General features: G+C 34.6%; 1 protein-coding gene across 2 annotated transcripts; it reads right to left on the minus strand.

Annotated features, from left to right (window-relative positions):
* Nucleotides 1-232: 232 nt before the first annotated feature.
* On the minus strand, nt 233-27,313 carry LOC128985656 (ATP-binding cassette sub-family G member 1-like). Of its 2 annotated transcripts, none has more exons than XM_054405408.1 (13): nt 27,236-27,313; nt 24,558-24,657; nt 24,111-24,256; nt 23,150-23,267; nt 21,350-21,542; nt 19,870-20,015; nt 15,267-15,505; nt 14,358-14,468; nt 13,865-14,001; nt 8,232-8,400; nt 7,433-7,533; nt 6,330-6,485; nt 233-1,648 (listed from the first exon to the last, which is right to left on the minus strand). In XM_054405408.1, the coding sequence occupies exons 2-13, from the start codon at nt 24,626-24,628 to the stop codon at nt 1,304-1,306; spliced, it is 1,932 nt and encodes a 643-aa protein (XP_054261383.1). In that variant the 5' UTR covers nt 24,629-24,657; nt 27,236-27,313; the 3' UTR covers nt 233-1,303. The 2 variants fall into 2 exon arrangements, with proteins under 2 accessions (XP_054261383.1, XP_054261384.1); XM_054405409.1 differs by lacking the exon at nt 27,236-27,313 and adding an exon at nt 25,373-25,392.
* Between the last annotated feature and the right edge of the window lie 342 nt (nt 27,314-27,655).

Here is a 27,655-nt window from a genome sequence, read left to right on the forward strand (position 1 = left end):
GGTAATAGCTTATTCCCTATATGGAAAATTCGCTAAAAAGTGAAACCTTTGGTCGTTATTTAACTGAACTTTTGAAGTTTGTTTTGGCCCAGATTATGTATGTCTGGAATCCTGAATCATTAACACCATAAGAATAAAAAATAACAGAAAATTAATGCTTGTTGAAGATGAAAAAGTTAAAATTTGATGAAAAAAATAAGTTGATATGGAAAATATTTTTCAAAATTCATGTACAAAGCTTATTGGTATAGTTTTCAGTGGTACAAAAATACAATAACATTTTTTTTAATTTAAGTATTTACAAAAAATAAAATAGTGAACACAATTGTTGGATATTTAATTTTTATATATTACATTCTAAACAGTATGGTAAATTTAAATGTTGGCTAATATAAGTGATATTGAGAATACACTACACTGTTACTTTAAAATCTAATACTCAGTTACTTTATACTTTGGTAATACTTAATACTGTTCGGTTTCACTAAACAACAGAATACTCATGAGAAAACTGATGAACACCGACTTTTACTTCTGATTTATTATGACTTACTATTGGAAGACTAAACACTGACTTAACATTCCAAAATATGCTATTTATCTGTTATTATTAAACTTTGATTTTTTTACTTCTAACATTTCACTGTCATACAGCTCTTATCCCTACAAAATCTATTTGAGCTAGCTTCATCAATAATATTGACAATTTAAAAAGGTTTACATACATAATACACATAAAAAAATACCAATAAAAAAAACCACTAAAACTGCTGCATTTTGTAGTACACATAAGGAAATGTACCTGATTGACTCATTCCTCACGGACAACTGTTGACTATTCTACTGTCAATATGTTATATTTCAGGTAATATTTCAAACAGTTGAGTAAATTTAGCTTGGGAAATCAGTTGACTAAAAACTACGAATACCAGCACAATTTCTTTTACGCTACCTTGAAATGCCAATAACTAAACAAACAAAGAATCAATACTCAATACAATTCTTTCTGGATAAAAAACATCATCTTTGTTAACTTTTTAGACACTTTTGACCTGTTTTATCTTTTTAATCATTCATATGAACAGTTGTTGTTTAGTCAAAAAAGCCTGTTATAAAAGTTTATACATTTAAAAAGATGTACAAACCATTAATTACAAATTTAAAAATCAATTTCCTCTTTGATTGTGTATCAAGGTTTTTTTCCACTTGGTATAAAAACATTGGTCTTAAAAAGTGTTCAAATCCTATACATACTAGGTACAATATCACATAGTTTAACATCTAATCATGAAAGGCAATCACACTAATTCCGTAAGTACAAATTCCACTTGAGTACCACGTAACAGAGAATCCTTAAAAGAAGAAAGAACACAAGCAAAGCTGCACAATCAGTTGTAAAGTTTGCATCCTCCATGTCCATTTCTCGGAGGAATTTCACCGGAGATTTGAAGTTGCAGTAAGGTTCTGAACAATGAAGGTTGGTTCTGTTGTAGCCGTAAACAGCCTGAATTGTGCCTTCAAACCCGTAACGGATGTATGAGATTTCAGACAGCCAACGTAATGTACCAGGTATACTGTTAATGCTGACGAAGAAACCGGAAAACAGTAGAATTGGCACGTTCAAGACAGGTCCAATGTATACTCCTTTCTGCAAAAGATTATTTGTTCATGTTCGTTCATTGAAGGGAAAAATTTGAAATTGTGAACTTACAAAATGCACAGTACACCAAACTACACATTAGCTCAAGCTTATAATGAAAATGTTAAGAATATATAATAAGTAGTAAACGAAGAATTACCAGGTTAATATAATGCTCTTTATATGTTACTATTAAATAACAACACTTTATGATAATCGTAGATAAATATTTTTAGCTCAGTTAATACGTTTTTACCTACCCCACAGAAAAGTAAGGTACAGAGGAAACACCCTTATAGGACACCCGCACACCTTCAGCTTTGGTATGCTGTGCCTGAAATATACTTGTGACGAACAATGAAGAGCCCAAACAGCAAACACTCTGCGGAAATTCCTTGCACAGGGCACAGGGTCTTCTTCCACCACGAGCGTTGTAGTAGCCTACATATGGGTAAGAGGAACAGTGTTGGACTCCCCCTTAGACACCAGCGCTAGTGCTAGGAACTACGGCACTACTTAATGTACTATTGAATGTTTTCTCTGTACCTTACACCAGCTGATTATAATTGACAACAAGTCATAACAAATCAATAAACAAAAACATAATTTCTCTTAAAAGTGAGTAGTGATTGTTAAGTCTTTTAGTCATAGTCAACTCATGTCTAACAACTCATGATGAGCATACATGCCATCAAATAGTCAAATTGATTGGAGCAAGTGTGATGTACTATTAGAGGTATGTAAAACCTATTATTGTCTTAACAATATAGTCCAGGGGTCAAAAACATAAACTTTGATCCAACCTCTTGACCTACCAAGGGCAGAAATTAAAAATACAAAATCTTGCGATCTTGTGAACTGAAGATCTTGCACAAAAGGTAAACGCTACGACATAATATCAGGACCATTTTGAAGCAAATTGAAACCTACATTTCTTAAATATCAATACAAGCATAAGCAAATAATTAAAAAAAATACTATTTTATTAGTAGATTGGTTACTACTTAAAACCGAACTATGTTTCAACATACCAAATGCTTCATTTTACCTAACGTTACACAAATAGGGGTGTTCGAAAACCATTTAAAATGTTTATGTTTGGATCTAAATAAGATTAGCGTAAATAAGATTTTACTAAGAAAAATATGTTATACGTTATCCAGTGTCTCGTGTTATAATAACGTTATAACGTTACTCGTATTAGTATAGGATTTATACAGTGTGTATACAAATTCTCTGGAATAAAACAAAGATAAACCATCAATCAACATGGGTCTAAAATGACTGGTTTTCTGTCTGTCTGTCTATGGTATTTTTACAAATGTATTTATAACTTTTGAACCCCTTAGGCGGTTGACTTCAAACTTAATTCATTATTTGTAACTAATATAACAAACGTTCGCACAAAGTATAAGTTTCTAAAATGTACTAATACAAATTGCGGCCATTCATGTATGACATCACATGTTCTTCTGCTTACAAAATTCTTTTGCTTACAGTTGATTGTTTTTGTTTAGATTTTGAATTGAATCATGAAGTTAGTTATTTTTCACATATCTAACAAATAAATATAACAAGGTTTATCTGTAATAATAAAGTACGTTTTCATTCAATTTCACTTATAATGTTTTCAAATTCTCCTCCTTAACGACTACGTTAGTCTACAGCGAATTGACTTTGTGTTGTGAAGGACAGGTACAGCTAGTAATATTCCATTTGGCTGAGAAATGTGACCTAATTTTTTAAATTGCTGCAATAAATTTTCAATTTAATTTGTTATTCGCACATGTATGACACGTGAAGTATTAACAGGTGTAAGTTGCTCGCATACGTGTATCTTGTTTTGCACATTTAATGATTATTGATCAATTTTTAAACTGTATCTGCTCGGCACTCGTTATGTTTAGTCAGAGAGAAGACGCGATGCTGGCCGTGTGGTGTCTCATTACATTTCTCTTGTGTTTGGCGGAAACAGTTGCTGGAGATCCTCAGAACAGATATGGCTTGAGTGAAGAACTAGTGGCGTCAATGAAACAGAAGTCTGGAGATCCAAAAGTGATAGATGTCTTGAAAGAGGAGATCGCAAAAGAGTTTGATCCATTTCTTCTTGTTATAAAAGACGAGGTGCGGTTTGGCATGAAATCTGTGGAATTCAAGGCAGCTCTAACTAATTTCAAACTGATCCATGAGGATACAAAATCAGAAGAAGTAACATCTCCTGTAAAATACGATGTTCCAAATTTATGGAAAACTGAAGGACTCCAAATATACAAACACAAGATGACTTACAACTTGGAAATGAATCTCGTCGCCATTTTGCATTTTATGGAAAATGGAAACTATATAGCGTACAAAGAAATATCACTCAAGAAGATGTCAGATTTGTGGAAGGTTGAGCTATTAGTCTATATGCCGACCAGATTTGAACTTAGTAACATCTTCAACTGTGTGGTTTCAGGAGACTTAGAGGATATGTTTAAGGTTTACAAAGGTAACGGGGATCCTGTGATAGATCCTGCTGATAGCGAAATGAGGACATTATGGACAGATATCCAATCTATACTCCACAGCCACGACGCACTGATGGATCTAACCAAACGGTTAACCAGTAAACGGGTCAAGGAAGGCCACTGGATTTGTTAAGGAATCGCTTCGAGTGAAACAAGCCTCTAGAAAATGTCAATATATTGTTATTTGTATTGTGTTATTATTGGTATGTATATTGTTAAACAGACGTTTGAGTGAAAATTTTAAATATATGGTAGGTACAATGTCTTTTGTAAAATTGATTATAATTAGCTACGAAAATGTAACAATAAACATACTGGTCTGTCTTGTAAGAATTTCCTTTAACTCGCTGATAAAAATAACAACCTATTCTATGTTTGGATAAATTAGTGCATAATTAACTTTTCAGACACTATAAGTACCAGTTCAATTACCATTTCACAAAATATTTTTGGAAACGTTTAGTTAATTATGTATTTAGTTCTAGTTAAAATTACAGTATTGAATGTTTAAAATGGTTGTTTAGAAACGTCGCTAAATTGCTCATAGAAAAATCGGGACTGATTGGCTATAATAACTATTTTCTATATGACTATTTTTAGTATGATACGACTATTGGGACTATATGACTGGGGGTTGTCATACGAGTATTGATAATTTTATTATGTATCATGAATGTTTACCATAGAAACATTCAAAGTAAATTAAAGTGTTTTTGGTGCATTTGTTATGAGCTACAGGTGTTTTTGGGGAAATAAATACAGAACTTTTTTGTGACGTTGGTTTTGTTTTTTACTAAAAACATTGTATTGACTTGTAGTGTTATAGTGTTTAGTTTGGTTTAACAAAAAAATCTTTTACAGTACCATACGAAGTGTTTGCCAACCGTACCATAAAAAAAACCCTTGCAATAAAGGGGGATATAAAATTAATATTGAATAATGTGTCACTTAACCCCCTTGTACAACAATGTTTTCAAGGATGTGTGGGTACCATGTTTCACACTACAATTTTATAAGGTATTTTCGAAAGGTTTCGTGAAGATTTCTCTAATTTTCAATCAACAATATAAAGGTGATTTTATTTTAATTTTTCATGTTTGAAATTGCATTGCATGAAAAAAGTAAAAGTAAAGTGTATCGTGGTATTTTGCAATTGCGTTGTATTGAGTTGAGATAGATAATGTTGTTTTTGTTAACTGATATGGCAGCACTGTTAAAGAGTCAGACTTTTATTATTTAAAATCATGATTTCTGTTCCGGAATCTAAAAATGTTGGTTCAATAAAAAACCACTCTTTCCAAATCATCTAGGTTTTGTCTTAAAAATTCCAAAAAAATAATTATTATAAATAAATGTCAAGGTTTCAATTTAGTATAGTCTATTTAAATTTTATACTTGAGGTGTAAATCTTTTCATTAAATCATAAGAGATACTAATTACTATTTTTATTTTTTATAAAGATATTTCTAGGCATGGATACGACCGGCTGGGTAGCTGAGAGGTTAAAGTGTTTGCCTAACAATCAAAGGTCGCCTGTTCGATCCTGAGAATAGGCAGTCAGTAGCTTTTTGTTGATTTGTCATTGGACTTTAAATAAATGATACTGGCTTATAAATCAACTGATCTTAGTCAGTAACAAGGCTACGCAAACAACTTAGTCATACTCTGTACAAATTCTCAGTGAGAATTTATACAGTTTTTTTTTATTGCAAGGTTAGTTTAGAGTAGTATGGCGAAAAATATCGAACATCAATCGTCCCAAAAGGGGTAAGTGTAAGAGAGGGCCATGTAGCCCTAACAGTGCCTGGTAAAATAAAGAATTTTTAATTTAATTTCATTTCATTTCAAATATGTTTACCGTATTCGTATGGCAATCATAACAACCATACTTGTCCGGTACACACCTATTTTCCGGACTAGTAACGTAATATAAAATCAAGATAAAGTGCTCCAAATGCATCAAATCTGTGACTTAGTATGTACAAAGTAAATCTGGACAACACATCTCTGAAGTATTACTAAAATGGAGGGTCTACAAATTAAATGGATTTCACCAAAGCTATTATTTTCTCACCAAAGCTATTATTTTCTCACCAAAACAATGATTCATCTAGAGTTTTTAACTAGGTAGTGTTTTTCATACAAGAAACATTTTTATCATAGATATTTTAAGGTCATACCTCTACTGTTAAGGAAGCCCCGATGAAGAGCCCGAGACTTTGAGCAACCAAAGAGACTAGGAAACCAATAGCCAGAACCATCAGATAACGGAACCACTCATTTGGTTGTGACGAGAGAAAATATACGATTGTTACGTATATTGAAGAAAAAAGGATCTACACAGAAGAAAAAACAATCAAATTTACCACACAAACAAAGAAACTAAATTATACTGTGAATGCATTGACTCTTAAATGTCTGATATGTATAAAACTAAGCCTTACCATCCATACGCCTTTATAAGTTGTTGGACTTATTAGAAATTAGAAAATGACTTTTTATGGACAGAGATGCAGTCTAGCAACTAAGTTAAAGCTTATTTTATCTACTTACTTAGGAGGTGATACTTAAGGTTAGAATATCAATAAAAGCTGTGTGACTTGTTTTCTTTATCCATTAAAGTCTAATGATGTAAGTTAAGTAAATAGGCCTCTGTGTCTATAGCTTTATTAGCCGTATGATTTGTTCTTTCTAAATAAACATTTTAAAACAAAGAGTCTTCATCAACCCTCTAAACAGGGCAAAACATTGCTATTTTATAGCAATTGAAAAGTAACAACATATCATCATCTAATAATAAAGGCTACAGATATTATAAACACACATGTCCATAACTGTAAGGCTGAATCGCTATTTTTGACTCTCAAAGACAATTAAGAACTAATCGAAATAGAAAGATCAATAAGATCGATATTTTCTGTTCAATGGACAAAGGTACAGAAATTTGCCGCTCTGCGTGTGTAGATACAGAGTTGCGTATTTAGTAGGCAAGTGTTTACGATGTTTTCAGAATGGCGCACATAACGACCCCACACAACCTTCCCAAAACGCAACTAGACCGAGGGTGATGAAGACTCTTAATTTGTTACGAAACAATCATAGCATTGTCAATGGGAATTCAGATTTACTGTATTTAGAGTAGTAATTAGCTGCTATCCTCCTTTTTCTACAATTCAAAATCCTGGCCTAGAGCCTTTCCTTGAACAAAACTAATTTTATTTTAGAGTAGATCTAATTAGTACACATTTATAAATAAACATTGTACACCACAAGTAATTATTACCTGAAATGGAATGTCAGCTATGGTTTTTGCAAAGTAAAATGATATGAGAGAATACCAGTGGTTCATGTGTTCTTTGATGAAAACCTTTTTCTCCATGGGAACTGCAAATGAAAAACATTCTACAGTCAAAAGCACATTCATACCGATACCGTCACGAATTAATATTTAAAACATGTTGTATTTTCCAAGTGTATTAGGTTTGCTAGAGCTTGATGGCCTTTGAGACTTGAAGAATTTTTGTACTAACATGTTAGCTGCAAAGGAAGTCAACACACTACTACAGTTTGTTGAGACAAAATATACATTGACATTCTTTTCAAGAAAAAAATTGGTTTCTTGAATTCCTGTGGTTGTGATCTTTCTAGTGATAAGAACACAGGCTATCCGTCCTGGAAGCCTGCGGGTCCGAATCCCGCCAATCATAAATGGCTTTTGGTTCATTGGTAATAATGTGGACCAAAGGTTCAGAGTTTACCTAAAGATTTACGACATATCTAGAAAACATATACAACATTGGAGGCATCCCTCAACTAAAAGCCATGTGAGAATTAATATTACAAGGTAGTTAACCACAAACAAGATTTACTGATGACCTTTTGACTGTTTCAAGATTAGGTAAACTTTCAATTACAAGTACTTACTTTCCGTGTCCGGAAATCAGACTTCGTTTTTCCAAAATCTAGCTACCGATATGGCTTTGTCAATTACAAGTTATGCTGTCACTATTAAGTATAAAAATTTAGTGAACCGCCAAGAAATTTCTGTCCACAATTAAAAGTCTGTATACAACACTACTTACATGTTGTAATGGTAGGCATCATGGCAGTAAACATGAGGAAGAGAACAGTGAAAAACAGACAACTTGAGTTGCTGACCACTTTAGAGGCTTCATTGCCGATCTGATAGTAAATAATCCCAATGAGCAATCCACAAATGATATGTGATGAGAGCCGAACCCAGAACAGCGACTGAAACACATATATCTCAAATTGAATCATTTATGTACCATAGTAGTAACAAGTTTCATATTTGTTAGGTTTAGTGTTTTCTAAAGTATAAGGGCAAAGTATGATCATTTTATGTTTGAAATGTGACATATAGTTGATTTCACCCAAAATATTAGATCTGAGTTATATCATTGACTGTACACAGAATATAGTTCTGTGTTTAGTCAATAGTTATATAAACACACCAATATTTAGATTGGATTTTGATATACATGAGCAGGTATATATTATCAAGAACTAATTTCGAATAAATTAAGCCTTGTTAATAACAGAAACAAGAACTTAAGTCAGAACCATTTATTGGAATAACGATGATCAAAGGCAGCAGCAGCACTCAGTTTAAAACTATCAAAAATAAGGTGTTTGGTTGTTAATTTAACATCATATTGAACTGCAATCTACTATTTACCAGGCTTTAAATGCGGGCAGTTAGTTACTCAGCTACGAAGACCATTCAGAAAGTAACAGACATATTGCATTGGCAATGCTTGGAGCGGTGCTATCGCCGCCATCTTATTATCAAAGCGTTCCTTTCCAGCACTCAGCGCTCATTCAGCTTCAAGAATGTGCGTGTTGTATGTTTAGTACTTTTTCTGCAGTGAAGTGTTAGAATTACCGCTGCCATTGCAAATACCGCTTGTGAGGTTTGTTCTGTGATCAGTTTTTGTTGGCAAAAAAGTGAAATGAAATTATTACGGCAAAAAAAGGGATGAGTGAAGGCTGTGTGAGACAGTGGAGCATTAACTTTAAAAATATCCGAACCAATGTTCACAATCAGGACCGTTAGGGTAGTGACTGTTAAACTGGTAGAGAAAGTCAACAATAAAATCTGCGGAAATTGCCATTTCACAACTATGGAAAACATTTTCTCCAAATTTTACAGAGTCTGGTGCATAAAATTGTGCAAAAAACTTGGTCACCACAATTAATTTTTGTGCCCCGTGGGATTCAAAGATTTTAACGGATGATCACAAAAACAGAGACTTGCTGCAACACAGACATTGCTGGAAGGCTACTTCAAAAGTGTAAACCAAGTTTTAAGCCATTTTTAAAGTCAGTGCACAATTTTTCACCCAGCCTTCGATCATTTGACATAAAGAGCTCAAACCTGACAATCATTTTCAAGTGGCTTGTAATTTTTCTCAAAAAAAAAAAAAAAAAAAAAAAAAAAAAAACTGATCACAAAGACCAGCTTCTATACTGAGTGTATGAACACTTTGATCCAAGGGAGGCAATAGAACCGCCCCAATTGGCACCAATGCCAAACTTCTGTTGCTATACTTTACTTTCTAGATGGCCCTTGTATAGTAAAAGTTCAGTGGTAAAATGATTCAGAGATAAAAATGTAGCGAAAATGAACGTGCATACTCAAACACTTTCAAGAGCTGCATTTATTTCTTTTGTGTATCAATAACTACACTTTTTGTGTATATGCAAAATTTTTCTTTGACCAATTGGAAACTCACTTTTGTTTATTTTTATAAAGAGATGGAAGTAATTTTCCTTGAAAAAATAGAGGTACTATAGGTAAACCGTTTAGAAAACGACCTGCGCGAAATTTTTAGCGCATGTAGGGGAGGTAACGTTGAGGGAGGGTATGTTCCCCCTCTCCGCCAACGTCCGTTTTCACACTGCAGGATCTATTTTTTTCAAATTTTAACATTAGGCTTATGGGATAAAAGTAGCCATATGACAGTTTTTTGTTTACAAGAAAAATGTAAACAAGGGAATCATAAGGTATTTCCAAACTTTCTAGACTTTTCTTTTAAACGTTTTTAAACCATTCCTATGATTTAAATAAACAAGAAAATGCCGTTAAAACACTTTTTTAAGGCGCGGAACTCACTGAAAATCGAGAAAATATACGGAACTACTTTCTCAATGCGCAGAGCATAAACAAGGAGCGGAGGGATACGGACCAGTGACTACTTTCTTGGGAACCTATTTGTGTTGCCAGCTGATCAGAAACAGCAAATGTTAGAAATCAGGACTTAATAAGCGATATATCGAACCGCATCGAAATCGATATTTAATCCGATAATACATCACAGGTTATATTATGTTGAATTACATCGACGGTGCAGTCAGCTATATTACACTTATTAATAAAACGCAGATTGAACACTGATCTAATTTAGGCATGTGGGGAAGGTAGGTCGGGGTTTATGAGTATTCATGACTACATTAAAAGTTTTGAAGTAAAGTTAGATTAGGGAGGTAAAGTGTAGGTTATAAGTAGGTGATCGAGTTGTTTATTTGTGTTGCACCATATAACTGGCTTTCACCTATCTGAAAGCAACCCTAGTTTACATTTTGATCAGCTGTATAATTTAATTGCTGTTAATATTTAAGCTGCAATTCAAAGAAATGCGTCCTACAAAAAACTAAATCTTTAGAAATTAATCACTGAAAGAACCCATGAAACATAAAAGTCATAGAACGCCACCGAGTAAAAGAAATAAAGATAATATTTTTTAAGAATTTACTATCGTTATTAGCCTGTATAATGAAGAACACCTAGGCCTACAAGATTCACATTCCTACCAAAGATGAACGAGGATGTTAGCCGAAGTGCTACAATTTTTACTAGGAAAGATGGAAATGTGATCATTGCAGAGGAAAGCCCTATATGGGAAATTCGCAACAATAACTATATAACTGTATTCACAGTTCCTTTTAAGTAATGCCATTGACTAATATACCAACAGGTCAATGGTAATGTATAGTCAATGGTAATGCTCAATTGTGTTTACGCTAGTGACATCATTAGTTATGGTACATACCGTTTCTGTTTTAATAATCGTGATTTAACATCTGTTGACAAGCATTGTTGTGACGAGTCAGTACGACCCTGCGCTGAATCCTCCACGCGGACTCTCTTTTTATGTCTCGAGATTTCCCCCTTCATTTTGTTGAAAGTTGCAACAACGTTTATAATTGTTAATATTTAGTGATAGTTAGTGATAGTTTAGTAGGTAGGAATAGTTTTGTTCAGTTATTTTATAGTTACGGTAGCTATTTAATAGTAAATCGTTTTTTGAAATTGTGGTAGATTGGTATATGACCTGTGTTTGTTGACAAACGTAATGGCGACATCAAAATCTTCTTCTGTATCTGGTCGACCTCTTGGAGAGCAGGCAAGAGAAATTGTGTATAAAGTTGCAGAACACTTGAAAGGTATGAGGAAAGAACATGATTTGACATTTAATTTGGCCGAGGAAACATCAACAGCTACAGGTATTGGGCAAACCCTCGTAAAACAAATTATTCGTGAGGGAAAAAGAGCGATTGAAATCCGAGGACAGTTGACCTTTTCTACACCTACAGGCAAAAAGACTGAAAGAAAAAAAAGAATTGAAGTTGATGATTTTACTAAAGCCGCTATTAGAAGGAAAATACAGGAAATGTACATCTTAAAAAAAGAATTGCCTACTGTGAAGACACTCATTTCAGCTCTTGAGGAAGCAGACATTTTAACATGTGGAAGGACGTACTTAATATCTGTGTTAAAACAATTGGGCTTTAAATGGGTTGGATGCCAGTCTAGAAGAAAACTATTGGTAGAAATCCCTTCAACCGTTGATTGGCGAATTCGATATTTGAAAAAAATTAAGAAATGTAGATCAGAAGGCTTTCCAATTGTTTACATCGACGAGACTTACGTTAATGCGAACCATACAGTAAGTAAATGTTGGCAAAGTCCTGAGGAACCCGGCGTAACCAAGGCTGTTGGGAAAGGCGAACGGCTGATAATTGCACACGGTGGCGGTGAAAATGGATTTGTAAGGGACAGTTTGGCAATTTTCAAAGCACATAAAAAAACAGGCGATTATCATGAGTCCATGAACTATGAAAATTTCAATAAATGGCTTGAAAAACAACTGTTGCCGAATCTTGAAGAACCAAGCGTTATAGTGATGGACAATGCAAAATACCATTGCGTAGAGGAAGACAAAAAACCAACAAGTGGTTCTTTGAAGAAGAACATTCAAGACTGGCTTCATAAACACAACATTGACTATGACGAAAATTTTACCAAAGTAGAACTTTTGATGTTGGTGCAAAACGTCCAGAGGGAGCCGGTGTACAAAATAGACCAGCTTATTAACAATTTTGGACATCAAGTGCTGCGACTGCCACCATATCACCCCGACCTCAACCCCATTGAGTTGGTATGGGGAGCTATAAAAGGACAGGTAGGCTTAATTTATGTTTTATTATTGTCATATATTTTACAAGTGTATTAAAATTGTTTTCATAACTCCAATCCGGTTGTCGAGGAAGAGGCAATATGAAAATAGGTGGAGTGCGTTTAATATATTTTTTTAAAAGTACTTTTTAACACAACAGTATTAAGCCAACTACACATAACCTTTTACGGGAATTCCTATATTAATATAGCATTATAACACATAATTGGTTTGAATTATAATAACAAGTTATAGTATTTAGTATAATTAATAATTATAGTACGTGTAGGCTTAATATATATAATTGTAACAGTATAAAAACCAACGTAAAATGTAAAGAAATTACGTGTTCGTATGGGATTTAAAAAGTATTTATTTATACAGGTTGCTAAAGATGTAGCTGCAAAGACATTGGACCAAAAAATGAGACTTTGTGACAGTCTGTTTACGTCATACACTGCAGAAGAATGGAAGAAATGTTGTGAACATGTCAAAAAGGTCGAACAAGATTACTGGGAAAAAGACCATATAATAGACAATGAAATCGACAGACTGATAATTTCAGTAAACCAAAATGAATCTGAGGATGACAGTGATATCAGTGATTTCATTACCGATTCGGAATAGAGATAATATTTAGATCGTCGACATTTGGTTTTCACTATTAATTAAGGTATGTCGTTTATTTTATTCTCAAACTGAAAATTATACAAATTAATTTGTATCAATATCATTCAATATGATGCATACTGTACATATGGTTCACATTTATCAAAGCTTAAGTTCTTCCAATAACTGATCAACATATATATCGCTATAAAGGTAGTCCGTGAGAATCATTAGTCTATTCTATTATATTAGTGTTCTTAAGCTATTTATATTTATGTGTGTTGTGTTACCTAACGATGGACTTAGTCCCAAAGAATTATTGTAGTTCAAAAGGAAATAATTATTGTATCATTGTATTCAACGAGAGCGAGGTGCCGGTCCGGTAGCAGTACGCGAGTACACTGCACTCTGCAGGGTTGTGTTTGTGTTGTGTTGTGTTGTATCACTGCGCGGTGTTCGGGAAGGTTGGGGGTTGGCGGCAGCGGAGTGGGGGAAGAGCCATAGTCTGTCTCACTCCCACAGCTCGGTATCTCTCTCTCGCACCAATGCTACGAGGAGGACGCTTTCTAAACGGTTTACCTATAGTCTGCTTAATAAATACAGTACCAATTGTACAAATCAATTACCATGTCTCTAACAGTGCACACTAGTGTTCTCTTCCACAGAATCCAAAATTGCCGGAAATGTGATATAGGAAAGGCTGAAGAAGAAAAACTTTCCTCTAAACTACTTTCTGAGGACATCACAACTCCATTGACTGGATCTAAAAATAAATACAACATTAAGAGCAAGAACTATGATTGACATGCATCTTACCATAGAGTATAGTAGAGTGGTCTATAGGCACTGACATGGTACATGTGACTATGCTTTCATATACTTTTCCTTTCCTGAAGTTAGACAAATAATTATTACAAATGCTATCACTACTGTTTACTCCTTCTGGATAGTGAAATTGGTTTCATTCAGCTAAAAAGTTTGTTTAACACCAACTCTAACTCTACTGCCATTTGATGTAACTGCTATAATTCAAGATCAAACATTTCAGAGTGAAAAATAAATGAACTCAGAGATTGAGCTACTCATATAGCTACTACTTCATAAAATTGTCATACGAACCATCAGCCATTTTGGAGTCACAGTCAAGGTAGGCCGCACATTGTCCATTCTTGACAGCATTAACGACTCTTGGAATTACATCTCCATGCTCCCCACTCGCTATTTCTATCACTGTAATAAGTTTAGGAATTATTTTACAGCTCTATAGAAAATACAAATACCTTCTAAATAGATCTAATCATTCATATGTAATGTGGATCCAAAAAGTTGGGTAGACTCAGAATTATACATAAAATGGTTTAAATACCAACGATAAGTAATTCTTTGTTGCTGTTGTGGAAACTTATTTTGGTTCTTAATATAATGTAGGTCTACAAGTAGTCAACTCAATCACGAATTGATTGTTACGAAATCAAGCAACTGAGTTGATGCCTCAAGTGCAAAAATTAAAGATTATTTGATGTATTCCCAGTGGCAAGAACTAGAATATTTAATTACTGAACTGTTGTTACCTTAGCCTTTGTTCTTGCAGAAAGAAGTTAAAATCCTCCAATATATTTCGCCACAGTGTGTGGCATCATCAGGGAGACAAAAAGAACTATTTACACATTTTATATACAAAAATTAACGATTAAGTTTACATACGTATTGCAGGTATTTAAACCACTTTAAGTGCATTCAAAACTTGTTTAATAAAGATTTCATAGTGAGTTTCTCTAAATCCAAAAGAGAGGTTTGGTAGGTTTGAGTTGATCTCTCTTCCCAACTCAAATCTTCCTCGATTAAAAATTCTGTGAGGTCAAAGTGACAGTGATATATACTTATATATACATACTTATATATACTTTTGTGTAGTGCGTACAGTTTTTCTTGTTTCTTTCTTGCAGGCAAGCCTGATATCCTACAAAAATCCTGAAAATCTAGGCTTTTGTGCTTTCCTTAACAATGCAAAGAATTAGTATTTCTCACCGTAGTCAGCAGGGTTGTGGTAGCTGGGGCACTCTAGTCCTAGAGACCCTAGGAAGGGTACAAGGCCCTGCACTCTACCCTGGTATATACACTGGCCCTCCGCCAACACATACAAGTTGTCCAGCATCTCAAACAGCCGGGCCGAGGGTTGGTGAATGGAACAGATGATCGTCCTTCCTCCTCGAGCAAGCGTCTTGAGCAACGACAGACACTGGAAACATGACGAACTGTCCAGTCCACTGAAAATAAACATCTATTGTTTTTCATGTATTACAAAGTGATGGAAAAAATTCATTAATTGACACAGTACACAGGGCCGCCCCGAGGGCGGGGCGAGCGGGGCGATCGCCCTGGGCGCCGTGGCTAGGGGGGCGCCATGGAAGGTTTAAAATTTAACAACGTTATCGGCAAACGGCAAACAAATATTTTAGGGGAACTCGTAAACATGTAATCAATCAATCAATGACTATTCTAAGAAAAGGCAATCTATACCTTTACTTTTGTTTATAAAATAAATACCGTGTTATTTAATATAGCCTACAACTCGTACTATTACTACTTTTACGTCTGGCATGTGACTTGTTGGCAATACTGCGAGTCTGAGACAAACATACTGCGGTGGGGCACACGGAAGATTTCTCAGGTGCCGTTTGACGTCACTAACTGCTGCGTCTGAAGAAACAGACAATTTTATAATTTTTCTATTATTAAATTAAACTGTCATAACCTAACCAAACTAACCAAACGTGCTGATAAAGGAAAATTCGAATGAAGGTTTACTAATCTAAAAAATAGTTTTGTTCATAAAATAAAATTATAAATGCCTAAAATTCAATTTTATATTTTTTTAAATTATAAAATTAAACTGTCATAACCTAACCAAACCAACCAAACTTGCTGATATGAAAAAAATTGTTGACAAAAAATTAGTGCTACCGGCGGGATCTGAACCCGGTTCGTCGGGATTATCAGCTCACCACGCCATCCACTACACCACCGAGGCCGATGGCTCAAACCCGTACAATGAATACAATGAATACAATGAATTTATTTGGCCAATCAACAACAACATTGTTACAGGCTATGTCAATGTACAAGCATAAAATAAAATAAATATCAAGACTTAAAAATCAAACCAAGCAAAAGATGTGCATGCACTATGCAAAAACAGCAAACAGGCTGTTCAGAGGAAAACTTAACTAAATACAGTTTCAAAAAACTCTTTGAATTTGAAAAAAGGATTTTTAATCAGCCAATCAAGTATTGCGGTTTGGAAGTTCTTTCTTTCCAGATTTCTCACATGACCAGGAAGGTGATTGAACAGTTTTATTCCTGAAACAGGGTATGACCTAGCTCTTTTATCAGTCCTGGACCGAGGAATGACAAGCTTAGAACTAAACCTAGTGTCATGATTGTGCACTGAACTGGTTACATGTAAGTCATTCATGCTGTTCTTAATACTAACAAGGCATTGGAATATATACATATTTACAACTGTCAGAATTCTTTGTCTCTTAAACAAGGGCTTACTGTGTTCTTTATAGTGAGCATGACAGAGAATCCTTACTGCCTTCTTTTGCAGTCGCAGGATCTTTTCGACATTGGGTGAGTGGCCCCACAAAATTAACCCATAGGATATGTGAGGTTGGAAAAATGCAAAGAAGGACATTCTAAGGGTACTCTGTGGCAATTGGTCACTTAGACGTCTTAAAAGATGTACTACTCTACTTAGTTTAGTACAGACTTGGCTTATGTGGTCTTTCCAATTGAGACAGGGGTCAAGGGTTATACCAAGGAGTTTGACAGGCTCTTGGAAAGGAACAATCTGGGAATCACATAGGCTAAATGTTATGTACTGTGTTTTCTCATTATTGAGCACTAATTTATTGTCAACAAACCAATTTGAGGCTGACTCAAAAATCTTCTTAACAGACAGCTCTGCTTGTTCACGGGTCGCTTTACATGATATAAGGGAAGTATCATCAGCATACAACATGCAATTACCTTCAAGTCTGGTATAGAGGTCATTGATTGTTACTAAAAATAACAGAGGTCCCATAATGGAACCTTGCGGAACCCCGTGTCTTACAGCTAATGGTTTAGATGTAATACCATTCCAACTTACAACCTGTTGGCGATCACTGAGGTAGGATTTGACCAATCTCAGAGCACTGCCTTCTAGGCCATATTTTCCCAATTTCAGGAGCAAAATTTCATGTGACACACAATCAAAAGCGCGAGAGAGGTCACAAAGTATTACGGAGGTAGATTTCTTAGACTCAAAAGCATCAACAATTAATTGTACAATAGAATCAACAGCCAATATAGTGGATTTGGCTTTCCTGAAGCCAAATTGACCAGGCACCAGAAGGCTGTGTGCTTCAAGGTGGTCGTACAATTGAGCAAACATAATAGCTTCAAACAGTTTAGAAAATACAGGAATCAACGATATTGGTCGATAACTTGCAACATTGTCACGGGACCCTTTTTTATAGACAGGCACAGTTCTAGAGACTTTTAATGGAGCAGGAAAAATACCAACTAAAAAACATACATTAACCAAATGGGCTAGTATAGGTGCCAGTGCCCACACAATGTGTTTCAAAAGATTAGGTGTCATGCCATACACATCTTTACTGTTAGAGAGTTTAAAGCCCATAACAGCATTAATAATGTCTTGGACCGATACATGTTTCCATTCAAAAGTAGGTGCACCATCAGGTATGCTTGACAGGATCACAGGAGAGGATTGCGTTACATTTGGAATGGTTGACAAGATGGACTCAACAGACTCAACAAAGTACGAATTGAATTCATCAGCAGATGCAAAAGACGGATCAAGAATATCAGACTTTGTTTGAGGTCTATTTTGATTTATTAAATTCCAGGCCGCCTTACAGGGATTGGAAGCCCCTGTTATGTATGCGGCATTTGAGTTGATCTTTGCATCCCTCACATTCTTACGGTATTGTGTTCTAAGCAGCTTAAGCAAGTTAGACAGATCAGGTCTTACACTAACTAAATCATTAACTAAAGTTATCATGTTCTTTAGCCTAGAGAGTTCAGGGGTATACCAGTCCTTAACAACAGGCAAACCATTACTTTTAGAAACCCCTGACTTGCCAACATGCACCTTTTTACATTTTATTGGGAAAAAATGATCAAAGGCCATGTTGAAGTTGACATGAAAAAACATGAAAGCATCATTTGCCGTCAATGCTTTGATTTCATCAAACCAGAAATGTACATTCAGTTCTAGGTATTCTATAAGTTTAAATTCTGCCTCCTCACTGTAGACTCTGAAGGATACCACTTTTGAGGACACCTGGTGATGTTGATCCACATTCGGAGTAGTGACCGACAGCAGAACATGCTTGTGATCTGCAATACTGTCCACACTTACCGCAGCCACATAGTCCCATCTGTCCAAGTTGGTTAGAAAAGTGTCCAAAGATGCAGGACCCCTAGTTGGTTCGATGATTGAAGGGAATATATTAAAAGTTCGCATCAAATTTACAAAATCAGACGCGTAGTTGTCAGAGCTAAGCAAATTGATATTATGATCGGTTCCAATCACCACAAAGAGGCCTAAGGTTGTAAGGTAACTTAGACAAAGTTCAAGCAATTCAAAAAATCTATATACATTACCACTAGGAGAGCGATACATGCTTATCGTTGTAGTATTGGTGTTCCCTCAAAGTGACGTCTGCAGTTAGTGACGTCAAACGGCACCTGAGAAATCTTCCGTGTGCCGTTTCGAACATACTGCGTATTCGCCCACACGCCCCACCTACACTTGCTTGTTTCTAACCTCAAAGCTCAAATTCTTACATACTTTTCTACTCATAGTCATTGACTGTATAACACTATGTCATAGTCTTTTCGTGATGTCCGTTGTGAGTCGTAAATTCAATGTTTTCAATAATTTAGTTCAGTGTAGTTGTTACATTTATAAAAAAATACTTGCAAAGCGTTTGATATCGATATATTGGACGTTGGGTCTATTGACGCAAAATCCCCAAATACCTTTGTTAGGGGAGGGGCCGGAGGGGGCGAAAATTTAAATCTCGCCCCGGGCGTCTATTACCCTCGGGGCGGCCCTGACAGTACAAAGTTATTGCCAACAAGAATAAAAACAACTTGAGCATTATCCAGCTGTCTTTGATCAATGGGCTTTTGACAAATGGTCCTGGCTAAAGAAACAACAGATCTCATTTGGTAACAAAAATCACGGATCTCACCTGTACTCATATTCAGCTAAAATACGTAAGCTTTTTGCTGCTTAATTTGTTAAACGATTAACTTTTGAGGTTAAACCAAAGTCAATATATATTATTACAATAATGCAGCCAAGGGATATAGAACAAATAATATTGGAAAGCAGTTCTAGTTTACAAGTTGAAATGTTAAATTCAAAAAGTAATTTGTACAGAAACATAAGTGCATTTCCGAAAGTTAATTCTGACATGTCGTTTGCAAAAAAATTAGGGGTTTTATTTAAATTTTAGCCTCTAAAGTTATTTTCTTAAGTTTAGTTTTATTATTCCCTCCTTTCAAAACAATAGTAATTATGACTAAATCTCTTACTTTCTGTATTATTTACCTTGTTGGCTCATCAAAGAATAGTATAGGAGGGTTATTGATGAGTTCCAGAGCAATAGATAGCCTCTTTTGTTGTCCTCCGGATAAATTTGCTGTTCTCGTCTCTTTGCAATCAGTGAGACCAAGAGTTTCTAGAATCTCATCTACCTGTAAAATAATAATCTGTAAGCATATCTGGAGCTAAGTGATGACTGATTGAGAAATTGTAGTGCTCGCCTTTAAATCCAAGGGCTTCTTGTTCCATCCAAAACGGGATTAGTTATGAACTCAGTTGCCAGTTGTGATTAGGGCTATCTGTTTGTTTACACTTAAATGATTAGTTATATCATGAACACAAAATCCAAAATCTTGGTTAAGAAACAAGTTTTAGATGGACACACTCACACACAGTAAAGAATAAGGGGCAAGATGCATAATTTGAGGAACACTCGCAATTTACCCATTCTGTCTACTTCTTCAAACTCTGCCAATATATGCCACAGAGAGTGGCCTCCTCCTGCGACTGAGACATGATTCCCTAGTTATACACTTTGGGAGTTAGCGTAAAGGTTGCAGCAAATGTCATGTACGGTACTGCTTTCAACTGTTCTTGTTAATATAGGCTCGCATTCTTTTATATAGATATTTAAGGAGGGTGTTTGGTTATACAGTAGACTCCCTCTTATCCGGACTCCTTGGGACCGAGGCCAGTCCGGATAACGGTTTTTCCGCTTAAACTAACGTTCCCAAAATCTCGTTAAAACGGACCGCTTAAATGCATACTTTATACAGTATTTGACTAAAATTTAGGAGAGCATTGTATTTAGACACGTAATAACTGGTCTCAAATCTTTTCCACAAGAACAGTCGTTTCAGTACCGCCCACTTCCTGCCAATCTAGTCCGGTTAAATCGATGTGCTGATAAAAATTATCTGGATAAAGAGATGTCACTTCTACCGAGTGTAGTCCGGATAAACCGACGTCCGGTTAAAAGGTGTCCCGATAAGAAGGAGTCTACTGTATTATTCTCAAAATTGGGTTATCAGCCTCTGTAACTTAAAGATTATTTTGTTTTATATTGAGTTTTTTAATACCATCATCAATTTTCATTTTTTGTCGGGGAGCACTCAAAGCCCTCGTCTAAGCCTCGTCAAAGGATCACCTATTGTTAGCTGTTAGATAGCATTGATTGATAGCCCAAAGTCAAGCTGGATTCAAAATCTATCATGATTGGGATTGAACCAACCACCTCCAGATTTTAAGGCAAGCACTATACACCATACAGCTACTCAGATAATTATGTATGACAGGGTTAATTATACTAACAGGATAGCAAAGACCAGAGTTTGGACAGTTCTGTCACAGTTACAAAGAAAATATTAAAATTTCCAGAGACTTATTAATTGTCATTACTCATTTGGTTTTGTACAGTTCAAAATCCTACTGTTGTACTCGTATAATTTCTTCTTAGCATGAATCCTAACCACGTGGCTGTACTCACAACAATAGCTTTCCCCTTGGTAGAGAACTGGTCGCCCAGTTTGAGATGAGCCGCTATTGTCATCGCCTCATGAACGGTGAGATGGGCCATCAAGTGGTCCTCTTGCATGATATAGCTCAGCAGTCTGCGGTATGAGCTCAGGGACTTGCGGTCAATTCCGTTCAATGTTACCGAGCCTGACTGTCCTCTAGTCCTGCGAAAGTCAGACAGAGTAATTTACATATCTTATACATCAGAGTACAGATTGTTAGGAAACGGAAACCCATGTTCTTTCTCTCATGTTCTTTGGGGTGGAATTGTGTCTCACTAGTGCAGTGTTGATGTTATTAAGTGTTCGATGAAATAAAAAAATGCAACTAAATGAAAATGTTTCTATGTTGGATAAACTTATGACCTCAATGAAATAAAAATTACGTGTAAAAAAGATTAAATATCTTCAAGATTCTTTATTCTTTTGTGTGGTCATTTTTCCATTTTTTTTACACTGCAAAATCTTATGGCGTGCATATTTAAAAAAAAGTTCTCAATGAATGTTGACTCAAATTTCATAAATTTGACAAAAAACCATCAAAGTCTTTCTAAGTGTCCTTTATCTTTGACTAAATCATGTTGTAATGTAACTAAAATAGCACAGTATTGTTTTAGGGGTAGACTAAAACTTTATTACATCAATTTAATCACATGCATATATTGCACTAACTAGATTAATAACATAAAAACTAAACTGTACAATGTGTAAAGAGCTGCTTACTGAAACCAATTGTTTTAAAGGTTTCAAATTACCAAATTTTTAGTTCAGGTATATAGAGTTTCAAGGCCATAACAGATTATGCAATACATTTGACTATTGGTATCGAATACTCAATGGTAATACAAATTGATTTAATTTGAAATCAATATGAACTGCCATTTACTAATTGTTATGTGATTGTTGTTGATCTATGTTACGGTACTCGGGTTGCTTTAACATTTCAGCTGATATAACGTACAAGGAGTAGCAAAACGTATTTTAGGTAAGAAAGAAAAATGTTGTACGTAAATAAAACTTTGAAATATAAAAGTTATATTTACCGTATTTACGATATCCTGGTTGATTTGTTTAATCAATATTGAAGAACATAACAGGTTTTTTCTAAGGACTGTATTACTGCTTTAATAAACTTTTGTACAAATATTACCCTACATACATTTTCTATTTTCTTACAATTGTGATGATGGCTTCTCTAAGGTATTACAATAACTTCATAAATTAAACTTGATAAGGAAGTCGATCCTATCAAGATTCAAGATGTCGAAGGTTGAAGATACTAATGAGCAGACAGTTAAGAGAGATCTATAAAAATCCAGTTAGTAGTAGGATTAACAAAGGGTAGAACAGTAGAAGATTGTGAAGACCTTGTGAAGGAGATAGCAATTAACAATTGTAAAATGTGTTCCAAAGAACTAAGTAGACGTTGACTTGACAGACTAAGGATGAGAGGCAAAGAGAGTAATGAAGGACATCATCAGACTGTGGACGACAGTAGAAGAAACTGGAGATAGAAAAGAATGAATGTGAATAGTTGGGAAGGTTATTGTGGCCAAGGTATTGGACATTACAGTTTTAGAGTTCCAAATGTTTTTTACAATAAAAATAAAAGCACGTACGCATATCAAAACACTTAAATTCTTTATGTTCCTTCAGTCACTTCAAGGCAATTGAATATGAATAAATTCCTTAGGACGTATGTTTTACATTTAACCCCTCCCCGAACTTATTTATATTACAACTGTCTAGTTCAGGTTTCGTTGTGTACATACTTGTATCCCGCCAGGACGTTGAGCAGTGTGCTCTTGCCGGCTCCTGAAGGCCCCATGATGGCAGTCAACTTCTGGGAGTAGAACGTTCCACTGAGTCCAGACAGCAATCTCTTGGATCCTGAGCAACAATAAATACACACGTAAACAAGAGATTGAATAGAAGTGATTGATATTGTGTTGGCTGTGAGTGATTAAAATGTCATAAACACATCATACACGCTTGCCGTACACTGATTCTTTACTCTTACTTACAATTAACTTTTTGAGTCCAGTGATTACATTCGATGATTCACAACACTTTTTTACATGTTTGCCCCTAATTTTGTGAACGTAGAAATACAACTGGAATGTTGTTCGCTTACAATAGAAAAATGTCTACAACCGGCCCTGCATCACCTACCCAAGCCTTTGTTTCATAGGTGCACCTCCCTCACTAAAGTCTGCCATAGACCAATGACCTCCTAAAGAGTTGCAGACCAAACCTGACTGAGAAAGGAATAGGACCTTTGATCAATAGATGGTGCTGTCTTCTAGCTGAGGAAACTACGCTTTAGACCAAACGTCAACCTCACTAACAACTGGTTACCTAATGTCCAATCGTTAGGTTTTATAGCTCGTGCATTTCCTCGTGAAGCCTGGGGGCGGTTAGATTGGCTCACAACCAGTTTTGTAGGGGATTCAACACTACCCCCAGGCTTCACCAGGAAACGCACGAGCTCTAGTACGTTGGATACAGCGTACAAGATTTTTTTTTAGTAATGCTCCCAAAGGTAGTTGAAAGTAATGGTTTGGTTGAATTACTTCATGGCATAAACTTTGTGGCTTGAGAGGTCAATCATTGGTTAACAATCGTACAAACTCTATTCACTTAATCAACCAAACTCTTTATTACAAATCCCAAAAGGGATATAAGTGAACGCTAATTTAAACTATAAAAAAAACTTGTAAGCTATAACTGTACCTCTTCTCCGATCTGGTACAGTGTACGAGAGGTCACTAAAGTGTATATTAACTGTCGGAAGTGTTGGTAACATCGTGAGCGACCCGAGTCTCTTCTCTCGCACTGGGTCGACCAACTGTTTGCCGGAAATGTGATACACCCCTGACCTGCAGAATATAAAACAAGTTAGACATTATCTAGCAAAACTGAACAAACACCTAACAAAATATTTACAACATAAAAAAATTACAAGACAAATAAAGCTATCTCTGTATGTTTATGTGCTAATATACATTATATGATTTGATTGATTTGACAGTTAAGGTAGGACATATCTCCTTGGTTGTATGATTACAACAACTACAGTTTTCTTAGAAATCCGACACTGCAGCACAATGTGTCATAAAAACTGAGTTAGATAGCACAAAAGTATGGTAAGAGTTTTCATGGAAGATTTCTTACACTTACCTCGAGCCAAAACATGATCTTTTCTTCTCACCAGCAGGAATAGTTGCAATTCCATTTATTATTTGAGCCATTATCAGTTACTGCCATCCAGTAGAACCAACTGTTAAACATCCAAATTAAATGTATAATTTCTGAAATAAATTAAGAAGCTAATTAATAATATTCAAATAATGTTCAATTTTAAATTTTAGTAGTATTCTGCAGACAATTGAATTTCTGATTGAATTCTGTAGCAAATTGACCAAACACTATTAAGAAAGATGAGTTGCTTAGATTAAAAGTTTATTTAACAATTAACCCTTTTGATACTTGCTTGAATCATTGTTGTATTAGTAGTACAGATAGAGACATGTCTCGTAAGAAAAAAAAAAAAACAAATAGGAATAAGTATCATTTCCAACTTTTAAATTATGGTGGATTTTATAATTAATTACAAAACCGGTTTTGATTGGCTGCATGGTGACTTTGGAAGTATCCCTCAAACATCAAGAGGAAAATTCATAGTAGGAATGATAATGAATAAAATGTCTTTAAACAAATAGATACCGTATGAATAAAAAATGTTAACTTTTAATAAAAATATTCCACTGAGCACAAGAATACATTAGCTTGTTTTGTTAATGATAAGTGCTAAACAATACTTTTAAAGTACAAATACAAAATTTTAAGTAAATTTTTCTTAAGTGTAAGATCCAAGGTTTAAGAGTTAATTTAGTTTAATTTAAATCCCAGCCTTTCAAATAAAAAAAAAAGATAAAACTAACAATTTATTGTTACAGCTTACTATTTTTTAACCCGAAAATCGAGCTATTTACCTCAGTATAGCTGACCTCCGAGCCTCGGCTAAAATAATGAACATTAACACTTGTCTATATCCATTCGCAATTAAACACCTGATCTAACACAATTATTAGCAATGCTACGAAAGCCCATGTATAATGACGTAAACAGTATTTTGAATTGACAAAGTAAAAAATAGTAAACAAATGTCCTTGTTCATGAGAGTAAACAAATAATAAATTATATGAAATAGCATACAAATGGTATTCTTTCTTTTTCTATCGATTTACTTTAAGGTTTCAAATAAATAATTAGATTAATCGATTGATGTATGAGGATTTTACTGTTCTCTCAAAGTTTTTCATAGTAAAAAAATACTGTTTTAATTGTTAAACTTGTACCTATACATGTGTTACTAGTCATTGTTTAGTGTTTAGTGGATAACAATAATTGTTATGCACTGCTTTATAGCTTAGATAGCTTAGATGTAGAACTAACTTAGTCATCGACCAACAAGCAATTACCCATGTCAAGCTTTGTGATAAATACATGGAATGAATGAAACAAGCTAAATTAAAGTGAGTTTATCAAATTGGTCAATCCAGAGTTGGCAATCTATTTCTGACTACTTGGCTACATACCTTCACTTCTTTATTGTTGTGGCTAGAGTAAAGCCAAACAAACAATGTGATAAGAACCACAATGTTTGCAAACTATCCTACTTCTGACTCATCGTGCTGTGGTCATACTGTAGCTAATAGCGGAAACTCTTATAAAACTCTAACTACACACACAAATAAGATTATACAGTTTTACTTTCAAACTATGTCTATGAATTTTTATGTTTGATTCTCAAATTTACGCACAAAGATTTGCCTTGTGTTTTAGTTAAATACAGCAGCTTTGATTGAAATAAATATTTTCTTCCCTATAGATGAAATTTGCTTGATCAGTTAAGAGATTTTTTATATGAAGATGTACCAGCATTTTAGTTTGTGATTTATAAAACCAATTAATTACAATCACAGTTATTTTATAAATGTATGCATTTATTGTGGGCTGGATTGTTTTCTTTTAAGGATATTATATTTCTATAAAAAATTTTACAAATATTTTGTTATCTACTAAATATTCTTTTTTTTAATATCTACCTCAAAAATTATCTTTTTAAAATATAGTTGTAGATAGATATGGTGGATAGATTAGATATAGATGGTGATTATGTTTTTTATTCCTCATTAATTTACAAGAAGATGTATATTTTACATCAAGCTTGGTCTAAACAATTTGACTAGTGACATAAAAACGTTGTAAAAGGGTAGTAAAAAATCATAGATGCTTTGTAAAATAAGGTCATCAACCTATGTACATCAATCTATGTAATCAGAAGTAATCAATCATAAAATCTTCCCTTCACAATATCATCATAAAGGGGTGAGTTAGGGGAGGGTGGAATACCAAAATGGCTGAGTTTCAAAACAAACAAGCAGCAAGCATCCCTAAATTTAAAATTCATGATTAGCCTTGCTGTAGAGTTATGCTAAAATGCACACAACATAAAAATGAAACACATTTTAAAACGGTAAATTAATTTATAAAAGTGACAATTTCTAGTTATCAGGTTATGAGTACAGTATTTTAATAAAAAATAATTAACAATTAAAGTAACATATATCCATATATATTGTACAAAAAAATTTTAATGAGCAGCATTATAATTTAATTGTTATATTTTTAACTTATAAGTTTATAATGCAACTATTATCTGAGAAAACTAAACCAATATTGAATATCTAAAATATTTGATGCATATAAATAATCAAGATTATTCATTGTAATTATTTTGAATACCTATTAAAATAGAATATCATAATATGTCAAAAATAAATACAACTCACTGTTTGTTGTGACATCAAAATAATCTTCAACTGGATCTTCCAGAATCTGCAAACATCCAATGACAGCTTCACAGTCACACAGATCACAGACAGATTCAGAGTGTTGTAGTTCCAGCAACAGCCACTAGGTGTCTCCCCCATCTATATCCCACATCAGGGATTTTATCCCTGTTTAGGGATATTTGACTTGTAAGAGATATTTCAAGATAAAAATCCCCTTATGTTGAAGATTGTATTATATTTGCAGGGTGTTGATTGACTAACTACAGAGTGGCGGTTCAAGGGGGGGCTACAGGGGCTAAAGCCCCTCCCCATTGGACCCTAAAAAATATATTTATATACGTTTAGTCCTAAAAACTTAACAAAGGTTTTAGATGTCAAAAATTGCTTTAGAAAATCACCAAACGGCTTTAAAAAATA

This window comes from Macrosteles quadrilineatus, unplaced genomic scaffold, assembly GCF_028750875.1.
Source record: "Macrosteles quadrilineatus isolate MER2022 unplaced genomic scaffold, UCM_ALF_1.0 Scaffold_2__2_contigs__length_208266976, whole genome shotgun sequence".
NCBI classification, from domain to species: domain Eukaryota; kingdom Metazoa; phylum Arthropoda; class Insecta; order Hemiptera; family Cicadellidae; genus Macrosteles; species Macrosteles quadrilineatus.